The sequence below is a fragment of the Pan paniscus genome, chromosome 7 (assembly GCF_029289425.2).
Source record: "Pan paniscus chromosome 7, NHGRI_mPanPan1-v2.0_pri, whole genome shotgun sequence".
NCBI classification, from domain to species: domain Eukaryota; kingdom Metazoa; phylum Chordata; class Mammalia; order Primates; family Hominidae; genus Pan; species Pan paniscus.
In genome coordinates, this window is record NC_073256.2 from 105,621,173 (window position 1) to 105,635,998 (window position 14,826).

At 35.2% G+C, this 14,826-nt stretch overlaps 2 protein-coding genes across 2 annotated transcripts in view; both read right to left on the reverse strand.

Moving 5' to 3' along the window:
- Nucleotides 1-14,826, reverse strand: part of MMP16 (matrix metallopeptidase 16) — a 290,162-nt gene that overhangs the window by 172,542 nt on the left and 102,794 nt on the right. The window lies entirely within an intron of this gene.
- Nucleotides 2,852-3,715, reverse strand: LOC134730989 (multiple coagulation factor deficiency protein 2 homolog). Its single transcript, XM_063606848.1, has one exon. The coding sequence runs from the start codon at nt 3,698-3,700 to the stop codon at nt 3,233-3,235; it is 468 nt and encodes a 155-aa protein (XP_063462918.1). The 5' UTR covers nt 3,701-3,715; the 3' UTR covers nt 2,852-3,232.

Consider the following 14,826-nt stretch of genomic DNA (forward strand, 5'->3'; position numbering starts at 1 on the left):
TAGATTCTACCTTTCATCCCCATACCCAGAGATAAAAATCAATGTGGAATTGTTTTACTGCTTGAAAACTGCATTCGGGGAAAGTACTGATACTCAATGTAAACAACACACCAAGAGCTTAACATTTATTAAGCCAGGCACAGCACTAATCTCCTTAACACATTAGCTCATATAATTATCACAACAAGCCTACGAGATTGGTATTATTATCTTCATTTTACAAATGAGGAAACAAGTTGAGAAGGGTTAATCAACTTGCCCAGGGCTACAGAATGAGTAGGCAATATCTATGGATACAAGTGTCACTGTAACTTTGAAACAGCTCTTGCTCTTAACAACTTCCAGGAAGCCCAGAAGAGTGGGTGACAAACCTAGCCTTTACTACATAAGATTAAGGATGATCTACACAGGCCATTCTAGCTCAGAAATCCACTGTCTGGTTTCATACAGCTGAATCTCACCAGTGTACAGGTGGGCCATTTTGCTGGAAGAACAAAATAAAATTCAAACAACAAACAAGTGATACTTTAGAGGTAGACAGCCACAAGGTTGTAAGTTATAAAATATGTTGTAGTTATTATTATTACCATTGTAATCCCATTTAATTTTTGGTGCATACAGATTTGGGGGCAGAATGCTAGATCCTAGGATACAAAAGTAAAAAGTAAGGTATTTGTTATCAAGGAGTTCATAGTTTAACCATCAGAGACACAAGCAGGTGTTGTGATAGGGGTTTGTATGAGTATACGGGTGCACAATGATAGAGCTCCAAACCTCATGGGGCAGAGCACTAGGAGAATGGAAATGGAATCTTAAACACAACTTGAAAAGCCTTTCACAAAATGTTAAATCCCTGAGTTTATAAAAAAGTTCCTCTGCCTCCTTTTCATCTTCAAGGTAACCTTCCTAGACCAGGCTCTCTTTTACTTGTACTTGAATATTGCAACACTTTCCTAATTGCCTAATTCATTTCCGTGGCTCTATATTCTTTCAATTTTGACCTACCCTACTAAGTATGGAAAGATTAAGTATCCCAAAATATCATTTCCTTTATTTAACTTCCCTGCTCAAAACACTATGATTGCTATGATTACTATCATTTACTTACCAAAATGGTTGAAAATTCTTTATCCTTGCATTGAGTAAACTTCAAAAATTCATACATATCTACCTTTACAAGCTCAATTCTCCTAAAGGCTTATATACCACCTAGGCATTATCCAAACTAGGTCACAGAATGTGCCTCCTGGGCTTCACCTATGTTCACACTGGCCCCACATCTCCAGTGTCCTGTATATACCAAAGGGCCTTGACCAATCAAGTCCTAGTCTTCCTCGAAGTCTCTCTCTTTCCTTATCTGTGTTTCTCTTGCCTCTGAGAGCACTCAGTGTGTAGATGGCTTGCTGAATAATTAACAAGTCATCATGTGAGAGGTAATGGTGTGTGGTGGGTATGGACACAGGCTTTAAGTATGGAGGACACAGATTCAGGGCCTGAATAAGATGCCTACGAATTATGATCTTGAACAAAGTAAATGGTATTTGCTAAGTTTCAAATTATACATGTACAAAATGAAGATAATGATGATGCTTCCTTAAAGGGTTGTGGTGAGAATTCAATAAAATTGGCCCTACAAGAATTCCTAGCACAGGGAATAGCACAAAACAGCTCAAAACAGTAGATAAAAATTATATATCTGTCCATGCTGCAGTTATATATCTAACATAATAATATTTCCAAAATATCTAAAGAATATATGACAATTTTAGGTAACAGGTTTGTTAAATTTATTAACAAAAATATCTATGATAGCTATACCCACAAAGAAAGCAAAACAAACAAAAAATGTCCCTCTGCTACAACATTATTACTGATTACCATCTCATGAGCATCTCTGAGATTTCATCACTTTAGGAAAAGGTCCTTTGAACTGTATCCATTCTCCACCATAAATCCTGTTTTCTACTCTCTGATTATTGTAGTAGAATATTATATAATCCTAAAGAAGAATCAGATGAATCCATACGAAAAGATAGGAAGAGGTGCACATAAAATACTGGTAAATGAAAACACACATGCATACACATATCTATATATTATGTGTGCAACATGTATAGATATTTTCTGTATGTTTAGATAAGAAATTATTAAAAATAGTTACCTCCTGGGGAATGAACTTGGTAGGCAAAGGGCTGAAGCAGAAAACTCTACTTCTGAATAAACTTTTCTATGATTATAATTTTAAAAGATTTAGTAAATATGAAAATTCAGAGGCAAAGTTTGGTTGAAAGCATTTTTTTGTATGTATAACATGTTATCTGACAAAATTTTAAAAGATGGCCTAAAACAATGCATGCTAAATGGATTTGGGGGCTGTACTTGTGCTGATTAAACAAACATGAGTTCTGTAATTCTTTAGCAGTATCACTGGACTACTTATTCAATAAACACTGTTAAGATCCTCCACACTGACTCTTACATGTTACTCATCTGTGTTTAACTTAACATGCCATTCTGACTTGATAAATACTGCAAATTAAAATTTGAAATGGGTCAACCTTGTCATCACAAGACGTTTGAGAATGAGAAAAAATGCTTTATAAAATTAACTTACATGGTTACATTTTTATTCACTTTAAAAATATTCTACCGTATTCAATATTTAATGTTACTAATATATTCACATATTATAACATTAACACTTAAGGGAAAAAGAATAGAAAATAAGGTAATGCCAATGGCAGAATTAATGTAGATTATGTATACTCTACTATCTGGTATAGTTGCCATATAACTGACTTCTCCGAATTTCCTAAAACTTAGAGCAAAGATAGAAGAATGATCAGTTATAAGATCAATTATAACAGTCGTAAGACTGATTTACAAAAAGTACAAATATTTTTTTTAGTCCCAGTCCTAGATGCTATTTTCCCCATGAGCTTTCTGAGCCTATGGCCCTGAGGCTAGGTATTAACTTTTTTTTTTTTTCCATGTTCTTTCATGGCACTGTTTATTTAAAAAAAAAAAAGGAAAAACAAAACAACAAAATATCCACGCTCATATGTGTCCAAAAACTTTCAATGGAGTATGGGGCTACTTCTAGGAATCTAGATATATATAGAGAGAATATGTATTATTGAGTCAATTTATCATAATCCAGTTTAGAAATTATATTTGCCAGTTAAAAGAAGGCCCTTCAAAATAGGCTTTTGCTTATTTGTTTCATTACGGCTCATTCTTCTTTAATTGGAAAAGTGCCAGTCCTCCTGAGGGTCAGCTCTGTGCACAAATTTGCCTCCTTATGGACATGAGTGATGGCTGTGGAGAGTTCTAAGCCATCAAGCAAATTATTGCCATCATAATCATGCATTTTGAAGTAATGGAGCTGCAATTCTTGTGGCGACATCTCCGCCTCTGGTTTGTTGATGACACCTTCTAGATGCTCCATGATATGCTCTTGGTCGTGCACTGTGTTCTTATCCAGGCCCATGCTGCCGGGTTGGGAGAAGCTGGCTGCAGGCTCCTCAGCCCTGGCGCCTGGGGCACAAAAGGCCCAGAGCAGGCCACACAGGAAGGGGGTTCTGAGCAGGGATCTCATGGTCATCAATATCCTTACGGTCTCGGAAGCAGACGCGAAGCCCTCCAACGTGAGCCTCACCAGCCCCCGTCCCCAAAACCTAGGCATTAACTTTAATGTCATAATTACATACCAAAGCAGCAGCAGTCTAGAAAAAGGAGTAATCACTTAGAATAGTAAAAATTAACCATAAATATCAAATTGGAAAATAAATGACTGTTCCTTCTCCTCTTTCTGTTTCCTGATGCTTCTTCCTTCCCATCCCTCAAAAACCATATTCCAAATGTTTGGAAATGATCTACCTATTCTAATCTCTCTTAACTTAGATAACTCATCTTCTCCTGAGGGTACTACTAGTAATTCAACCTCTCTGATTCTAACAAGCGCCTAACAGACTGTAGTTTTTCCATATATGAAAGCTGGTAATAACAACAATGGCAACAACAACAAAAGCAACAACAACAATAATGTCTCCAATACCTAAACGTGATGACTCCCCCATGTATAGCTCAAGATGAACTCTCTCCAGAACTCCAGAAATATCTATCACGTTTTCCAGCAAACATTTACATCTACATGTCTCCACGGGCCTCTCACATTCATCAGGCAAAAAACTGAACCTTTTATCACTTTTCATCTGGCTCCAAATGCAGGCAAAACATAACCCAGTCTTCTGTTATTTATATAGATAAATGAAACCATTCCAATCCATCAAATTCCAAATCTGAAAATTATCTAAAATACATTTCTTTTTCTTATCTTTCTCAACTTATCAATCAGTCTACACACCCAACTGCTTGTGTACAGTGAATACAACCAAGACTCATCTCTATCTCACTATCTTCAGGCTCAGCTGAATACCTCAACCTTTTAGTTTTTTTTCATTATATTTTAATGAACAAAACTTAGGTCTATTCATAGTGTTTAACATGATGTTTTGAAGTAAGTATATATATGGAATGACTAAATCAATGTAATTAATATGTACATTATCTCACATATTTATCATTTATTTGTGATGAGAACATTTAAAATTTACTCTCTGAGCAATTTCCAAGTATAAATCGTCTGCTTATTAATTATAGTTATCATGTTGTATAACTGATCTCTTGAACTTATTCCTCTTGTCTAACTGAAACGTTGTGTCCTTTGACAAGGATCTTAACCTTTTTAAACTGAGAAACAGTAGTGACCTCCTAACATGTCCCCCATCTCTAGTCCTGATTCAGCTCCCTGTTTACTGCCAGTGTGATAATCTTTATAGAGCCTTCCAAACACTTGAAGGAGAGAACACAGAATAAGTGAGCCTCCTTCAGTGAAGGAACTATCATTCTAAACCTTAAATCTGAAAAGGTGCCCTCAGATAATAAATTAGTGACAAATTTCATTATTGAATAGATAGAAATTTAAATTAAGAAGTGGCAACTGAGGCTGGGCGCTGTGGCTCACGCCTGTAATCCCAGCACTTTGGGAGGCCAAGGTGGATCACGAGGTCAGGGGTTCAAGAGCAGCCTGACCAACATGGTGAAACCCCATCTTTACTAAAAACACACACAAAAAAATTAGCTGGGCGTGGTGGTGGGCACCTGTAATCCCAGCTACTCAGGAGGCTGAGGCAGCAGAATTGCTTGAACCCAGGAGGCGGAGGTTGCAGTGAGCTGAGATCGCACTCCAGCCTGGGTGACAGAGTGAGACTCTGTCTAAAAAAAAAAAAGTAGCAACTGAATCTAAGAGCATTTTTAAATGCTATTTATTTTCCATTTGTCCTTCTAAGATTTGTTTGTCCTCCTCAGCTCTGCAGAGGCTAGAGAGGTTAACCTCTATGGACTGTACTACCCAGGATCCCTTGCCATTTGACTTTCAGCTGGATTGAGACAACAGGAAGCTCTATCCACAGAGAAAAGAAGACAAAAGAAAGAACAGGTTGAGATATTCATGCCCCCTCCCTAACCTCAATGCCGTTCTCTATGGTGCCACATTTCTTGGGCAGTTAATTACCTTTCCATGACACCAGATCTCACCAGGCTCTGAAACTAAGTGACCTTCCTTTCCCCTCCTACTCCTAAGAATAGTGATGACTTCCTGCTGTTCTTAATCTCAGTAGAGTTCACCATCTCCTGTAGTTTTTCTTAACTGCCCCTGTATCTCAGGAAATAGTTTCATACAGAAATTTTTTTTGACTAGACACTTTAGAGTGTGCAGCCTTTTTCGTGCTAGGATTCTGACTGACATGTATGGCTAATAGACATGCCAATTTGAGTGTATTCCATGAACCAAAAAAGCAGCAGTATAGGATCATCTTTACATATCATCTTGATAGCCTTTAGAAAAACCATCAGATAATGCCCATGCATGCTCAAAATATTTGGTATGATTTTACATATATTTGTGGCAGCAGAAAGTTATTTTCATAGAAGAAGAATTACATATTTTATCACAAAAGACAATTTTAATCTAGAGCAGTGTTCTTCAAACTGTGGTGCACAGACTGGTATGTCTCTGAGGTCTGAGATAAACAAAAAATAAGAGTAAGCTTTTAGAAACTGTTCTAGTAATCTGGCATTAGGTACTATTTTTACTGTGTTTTACAAAAGCATTGATCCATTATAAACTGTAAAATTAAAAGTTCTTCATGACAGTTTTTTAAAAAAATTAAAATAGTCATAAACTTGTAAAAATTGGTTAAATAACAAAGTTTTAATTTTTCTGAACCATTGAGAGTAAACTGCCAATGAAAGAATGCTTCAATACCCTGAATATTGTATTTCGTATAAACATAAACATTTTCCTACAAAGCTAAATATAACTATTAATGTCAGGAAATTCACATCAATACATTATCATTTAATCATCAGATCCCACTTAAAGTCATACAGTTTTCTCAAAAATATTTTTCATAGCAAAAGAGTCCATTTCAAAATCATGAGTTGCCTGTCGATGCCATGCTAGTTTCCTGTCTGGAATAGTGCCTCTGTCTTTCCTTGACTTTCATAATCTTGACACTTCAGAATACTACAAGCCAGTTATTTTGGAGAATGTCTATCAAGTTTGTTTTGCAGATATTGTCTCATAATTATATTTTGTTAAATATCATTTTCAGAAATATCTCAATTGATGCTGGATGCATCTATCAGATGGCATTTGATTTCAGTTTGTCCCATTAATTATAATGTTTACTTTGATCACTTGCTTAAGGTGGTATCTGCAAAGTTTCTCCACAGTGAAGTTACACTTTTCCCCTTTGTCAATAATAACAATTTTATTGGATATATACTTTGAATTACATAAATATCTGGTTCCTCCAGTAACTTCAAATTATTTACTTTTATATTTATATATATGTGGACTCATGGCTTGCTATTTTATTAAGTGGATTACAATATGTAACTATCATTACTGATTTTGATGCTTATCTGTCTTAGACTCAAACAACTGAAGACCCTTCAAACTAGTGTCATTGTTCTTTCAATGTTTTTCTGTAATTCTTCATGCATTTACTGGCATTTTGACAAAACAAGGTGTTCCAGGATCATCCTCTACTTTGCCCTGAAATCAGTCATTTCTGTAAGAAGCCAGCTGCTTTTAATAGATAATGGTATTTAGAAGCCAAGATCCAGGCAAAAAGTGTATTTATTATTATGTGGTTGTCACTAATCCCAGTTCTCTCAATGTATAAACTGTGGGAATACATGCGTGTATGCATATACATGTTTCTATCTGCCTGTATACACACATACTCACATATACATGAGTCCATTTATATTTACTACTATGGTAACAAATACATATATTTAAATCTATATTCATTCCCATATCTATATCTATACATTTAAAACCATGACTTAATATGAATATCTGTAATATTAATCCACCACAGGGTTCAATACAGTTTTCTTCCTTTCTGCACTTCTTACACCCTTCTCTGCCAATGTGGAACTGGCTTCATCATCTTAAACCTACTCAGTTATATGATCAATCCTTTATATTACCAATCTCTTATCTGTGTCAGCACCAATTCCCCTGCCCCTGCATGCCACAGATAGTTGAAGATGTTCTCATCTGGAGACATTTTCTTTAAAATTAGAAAAAAATTTGATCCTTACTATCACTATTTCCACTTCATACAAATTTAAAAATAAAAATATGAAAATATGAGTGAGAAAAATAGAAATTAACATATTTGAAAATTACATAATTTTGGAGAAAATTCAAATAAATCACATGGCTGAGCCAGTAAGTTAGATGCTTGGAGACACATCTTTAAATCACAAGTAATGCATATGTCTGTGTGAACTTGTTTCTCAATTTCCATCACACACAACACTGCACCTTGGTTCTTTAGTATGCATGACAAAGCACTGAGAGAAGATTAAAGATGGGCTATACTATTTACTTTTATTGTTTTGTTTCATTTGCTTTCTCTGGTCCACTATATTAGGCAAAAGATCTTCTGACTTCTACTCTTTATCTGCTTATTTTCAGTAAGCAAAACAACCTCTAAGGAAAAAACTTGGAGAGGGGTATTATGTATATCCATCCTTTCACAACTGAGACATGAATTATCAATATCTGAAACACAATATGTTCATTTCTTAAAGTACAGTAGTGGGAAAATATGAACTTTTGATTAAAATATGCATCATTCTAATGATGCACAGGAAGCTAAGCAAATCTCAATGACCTAAATTAGGAGCAATTTAAATCTATAGTCAGAATGTAGGAGAAATTGAAGGATTTCAATTAAAGGGGACAAACTTTCAATTGTATGATGAATAAGTTCTTGAGATCTAATATACAGCATGGTGACTTTAGTTAATAATGCATTGTATACTTGAAATTTGCTAGAAGAGTAAATCTGAACATTTCTTACCACACAAGAAAAATTGCTAACTATGCCAGGTGATAGATATGTTAAATAACTTGATAGTGGTAACTGTTTCACAATGTATGTTTATCAAAACATCATGTTGCATACCTTAAATGCATTTAATTGATTTATCAATTATACCTCGATAAAACTGGAAAAAATGAAATAAAGATTGGCATCAATTTGAAAATATTCACTAAATACAGGCAATATTAATGATGCCTTAATGTCAAGAATCCTTCCAGAATATTGACAAAATGCCCTTGTGCTTATACACATGCTCAAGAGAAGCGCTGCACATTAGTCAAACTTCATAATATGGTATCAAATTAAAATCTAAAGTAAACTACAGAAAAAGACCCAATGGTAGTTCATTATTACAACATTTTAGAAACTCTTAAGAATTGGCTAAGTTTTAAAATAGGTAGCCCATCGTTGTCAGATCATTTATTAAATCAAATCCCTAAGTATTAATGGAGCGTCAACCATACACAAGGATCTCAGGGATTAGAGCAGACCATACAAGAAAAGACATAAATATCTCGGGCCTCACACAACTTTCATGCTGGTGAGGTAAGAAAGATAATAAATAATAAATACATATGATGACTAAAAAAGGTATATAGACTATGATAGGAGATAAGAGCCACAGTGGGAAATAAAATAAAGCAGGAAAGAAGGAAGGATCAAGAAAGACAAATTAGCGACAGAATAGCCAAACATGACCTCACAAAGAAGGTGACATTTTGAATAAACACTGGAAGAAGCAGCATCGCACATCAGGCAAATCTCATGATGTGATACTGAATTAACATCATAATTACTGATGTTAATTATGAACCTCCTAGGCAGAGGCAATAGCAATCATAAAGGCAAGACAAGAGTATGCCTGTGGAATGGAGAAAGAGAGGAGAAAGCAAGAGGAGATGTAGTCAAAAAAGTTTCAGAGAGCCAAGAAATGTTACACTATGCAGGTTGCTTTAAAGACTGTCTTTTTGTTGTTGTTCTTGCATGAGACCATGTCCACTGGAGAATGCATGCTTTATTCTTCTATAAGAATTTTATTTGAAAGGTAGCCTGTTGGGATCAGTGTCTCATTCATTTAAAACAGAGACACCCTCAGCTATGAGACCAACAGCCATTTAAAAGTATTTTGAACAATAACAATATGCACTGCATTAAAATAAAACTTCAAACTATGCAAGAGTTATTTATAAAAATTTCAATATCTAGTTCTGATCAGTATGCATATTTCAGTGTGGACATTGTAGCTTCAAATGCAGAGCTTTGCATTCCAAACTGTACACTAGCATCCTTAATGCCATTTTCTTGTATTGAATCCGAAGAGCTTTGAATTTTTGAGTTGAATTTTTCAGAAGCAGATATATTCATCTTTTGAAAGGAGTCAAAACAGTCTTTTCATTTTTTAAAATTTCTTCTTATGAAAAATTTCAAAGACAAAAGTAGAAAGAATGGTAAATGAATGTAATATATTTATACCACCTTTAATAATTATCAATACATTCACAATCTTGTTTCATCTATACCCCTTACTCACTCCTCTATCCAGTTTATTGTGAAGCAAATCTAAGACATCACAAGTATTATATCAGTTAACTGATGATTTACTTCAGAATCAGCTTTTAATATATACAAATTCTTAAAAATAACCACAATATCATTATCACACCTAAAGAATTCACCATAATTTCTTAATATCTTCAATATCTAGGCAGTTTCCATATTTCCTCAATTATTTTATAATTTATTTTTATAGCTTGCTTTCACTAGAATCCAAACATATTGTGTGTGTTTTGTTATGACTTTGAAGTTTTGTATTTTAGTTTAAAAGAAAGTTTATCTTTCCTTTTATTTCTTCCATTTTTTGTTGTTGAAGGAACCAGACTGTTCTATAGAAATCCCTTTGTCTGTATGTCTAGATTCTGCTGATTACATCTCCACAGTATCACTGACCATGTTCCCCAGTTCCCTTTGTGTCCTGTAAATTGGCAGATCTGGAGAACTGTTCACATTCAGATTGTATGTGTGCATGACTTTTTTTTTTTTAGTCTGAACAGAGGTAGTGTCGTACACCATCAGCATGTATCTCATCAAGCCATTGATAATCATTGCCTAGGCACATTTATTCATTAGGAGTTGCAAAGTCCTTATTTCTTGGAGACATAATTATCTGTGAGGATGAAAGAAAAGTGTTATCAACAAAAGGAAGAAGATTCACTTCAGTGAAGTCAATGTGAGGTGGATGCTGCAGCTGAGTTGGCTTGTAGTGCTCTGTTCCACCCAAACTATTGTCCAGCGACTTACGATATCAATTTTTTATATAAGTCCGAAAGGCATGATTAAGATTTCTGGATAAACTTAGAAGATTGAGTATATGTATTTCTGTTGCTCCCTCCTGAAACCCTACTAAATAAGAAAATAAATAAATCCACAAAGAATTGTCTAAAACTCATGGAAGGACCACTTAAATTCGCAAGAATGCAGGCTGGGTGAGCTATGTACCCAGGTGACTATCCTTTAACCAGATGAGGCTTCATTTCAGAGAAAACTTAACCAGAAAGCTTCAGGACTTAGGAATACCAGCCATGGTAGAGCTGGGGGCTAAGGCACAGAGATGAGGTACCAAAATAGCTGGGAGGGGTGGGGAGTGAGTGACAGTCTGCCCAATAAATGGCAAGATGCCCTGTCCTTTTTCTCACCTGCGTCCTAGACAGCCAGGCAGGTTTGTTTTCTTCAGGCCCTAAGACTTCCTCAAGAGACATCAAATGTCAAATGCCAAAAGAAAACTCTTTATAAATGGTGAAATCTGAGAGTACAGATTACTACACAGTGTATGCACAGTGAAGCCCTCCAATTAGCAAGGCTGGCCATGACATTCAATAATCTTTTCAGCATCTCGGTCTTCCGTATGCACCAAGGATCACCAGATAATTGAAGAAAACCTCCAAAATGAGAATCCGAAACAAGCAAATAACATAACATTTAAAAAGAGCCATGGAGTAACTGCACAAAAATGTCAAGAAACAAAACAAAATCCTTACAATTAATAACCCCAGAGAGAAGAGAATTCTACCAAAAAAATAGTTTTTAAAAACAATTAAATATCCTGGAAGATTAAAAAATATAATTATCAAACTAAAATAAAATATGACCAGTAGACAGGATGAATTAACACAACTTCCAAAAAACACAGTACAATGAAAATGCATGCAAAATAAGAGAAGATTTTTTTAAAAATCATGGAATCAGTTAAAAACTTCTAACATTTGATTAACAGACTCCAGAAAGAAAGTGAAGAAAAAAGCAATTATATTTATTTTTGACATTCTCACCCTATGGTTCACTGAGACCTATATGAAGTTGAAAGCCTATAATCATATACTGATTTCAGATAAATACAAATCAGTTCATGAATTGTCTTCCATCAAGGCTGTGGGAGGTTTTTGGCATGATATATTACAAAACATCCGTCTTTTTATATACTTGTTCTTTTTTTATTTTAGAAGAAAATCATCCTCCTGCTTTGTTTTTTATACCTTTGTAAAAATGTTTGATAAATATATTAATATAAAATAGCATTTTATTATTGGGATAGAGTAATTATAAAATCCAGGCAGGTGTCTCACTCCCACCTTAACAGTATTGTAGAAAAACAAGTGTGTAGATGACACGGAATTTTGTTTTTAGGAGTGCACAATCAAGACTTAAAAAAATACTATAAATAGCAACCTTCATGAGAAAAAGAGATTAATTATATCATTCTGAGTTATTTAGAAAATATTTTACCAGGCAGAATCCTCGTCAAGCTACCAATGACTTTCTTTACAGAATTGGAAAAAACTAGTTTAAAGTTCATATGGAACCAAAAAAGAGCCTGCATTGCCAAGATAATCCTAAGCAAAAAGAACAAAGCTGGAGACATCATGCTACCTGACTTCAAACTATACCACAAGGCTACAGTAACCAAAGCAGCATGGTACTGGTACCAAAACAGAGATATAGACCAATGGAACAGAAGAGGGCCCTCAGAAATAACACCACACAACTACAACCATCTGATCTTTGACAAACCTGACAAAAACAAGAAATGGGGAAAGGATTCCCTATTTAATAAATGGTGCTGGGAAACTGGCTAGCCATAAGTAGAAAGCTAAAACTGGATCCCTTCCTTACACCTTATACAAAAATTAATTCAAGATGGATTAAAGACTTAAATGTTACACCTAAAACCATAAAAACCCTAGAAGAAAACCTAGGCAATAAAACCTAGGCAATACCATTCAGGACACAGGCATGGGCAAGGCCTTCATGTCTAAAACACCAAAAGCAATGGCAACAAAAGCCAAAATAGACAAATGGGATCTAATTAAACTAAAGAGCTTCTGCACAGCAAAAGAAACTACCATCAGGGTGAACAGGCAACCTACAGAATGGGAGAAAATTTTTGCAATCCACCCATCTGACAAAGGGCTAATATGCAGAATCTACAAAGAACTTAAACAAATTTACAAGAAGACAACAAACAACTCCATCAAAAAATGGGCAAAGGATATGAACAGACACTTCTCAAAAGAAGACATTTATGCAGCCAACAGACACGTGAAAAAATGCTCATCATCACTGGTCATCAGAGAAATGCAAATCAAAACCACAATGAGATAACATCTCACACCAGTTAGAATGGTGATCACTAAAAAGTCAGGAAACAACAGGTGCAGGATAGGATGTGGAGAAATAGGAATGCTTTTACGCTGTTGGGGGGAGTGTAAACTAGTTCAACCATTGCGGAAGACAGTGTGGCGATTCCTCAAGGATCTAGAACTAGAAATACCATTTGACCCAGCTTACCCATTACTGGGTATATACCCAAAGGACTTTAAATCATGCTACTATAAAGACACATGCACACGTATGTTTATTGTGTCACTATTCACAATAGCAAAGACTTGGAACCAACCAAAATGTCCATCAATGATAGACTGGATTAAGAAAATGTGGCACATATACACCATGGAATACTATGCAGCCATAAAAAGGATGAGTTCATGTCCTTTGTAGGGACATGGATGAAGCTGGAAACCATCATTCTGAGCAAACTATGGCAAGGACAGAAAACCAAACACTGCATGTTGTCACTCATAGGTGGGAACTGAACAATGAGAGCACTTGGACACAGGGTGCAGAACATCACACACTGGGGCCTGTCATGGGGTGGGGGGAGGGGGGAGGGATAGCATTAGGAGATATACCTAATGTAAATGATGAGTTAATGGGTGCAGCACACCAACATGGCACATGTATACATATGTAACAAACCTGCACGTTGTGCACATGTACCCTAGAACTTAAAGTATAATAATAATAAAAAAAGAAAATATTTTACCAGGAAATATTGGTATGGACCTGAAAAGTGGGAGAGTTTCATAGCTAAAATAGTAAGAATAGCTAAAAATAGTGAGAATGACCTCTAGGAATGTGATGAAGGATAGGAGAGCCAAAGATGCGCAGATTATGGAAGGAAAAGTCATGAGAAAAGTTTATTGAGTGATAATGGACAAGAACGTTAAAAAACTGCATTAGGTTGCATTGTGGGGGCCTCTGGCGGACTGTGAGGAAGGTACTTCTGTATTATGTTCTGAACATATAAAACAGTTTCAAAATTTAAAACGCCACTGATGGTTCTATGTAACAAATGGTAGCCTTGACTAATAAGAAAATTGGTCTGTTGCTATCCTGGGCATCAACGTTAGGCTATAAACAAAGTTCCAGTTTAATCTTAATACCTCTTTAAGAATTTAATACAAACTTCTGGATGCCATATGATATGAATCACATAACTGATTAAGATATACATCATCAGATAAGCAGGACTTTAATAGGTACATATACTATAAACAGATAGTTTTGGTAACTTTTGTCCATTAATAGTTACCTTTTCCTAGTATGCTTGTATTTATTGCTTCCAAAGGGTTTTTCTTTAGACAGTTTATATAAAATGATCATCTATGCCACTTGTACACAAAATGCTTAGAAATGAATTTTGATGACTTTATCTCGAACTACTAGTTACTACATAATTTTACTCTTATTTTTAGACTAATCAGAATAAAATGACCATGCAGACTACTGGAAACAAGAATATACAAATTCAAGCAGGTAACCTATGCTTGAACTGAATAATTTAGCACATCATTTCTCAAACTGTAAACTCTACTTTTATGACAAGTTTAACGGGAGATCTGTGAAAAAAAAAAAGGATTTCATAGTCAAATATAGGTGGTAAATGCTGAGTTAAACAAAGCTAAGCAGGTTTCTTTCTGAGAACCTCAGAGAGTTAATGTGAGCTGAAAAATCAGCAATA

Coding starts and splice junctions, on each gene's coding strand:
- LOC134730989 (XM_063606848.1), bottom strand. CDS start 3,700: ATGACATTAAAGTTAATGCCTAGGTTTTGGGGACGGGGGCTGGTGAGG.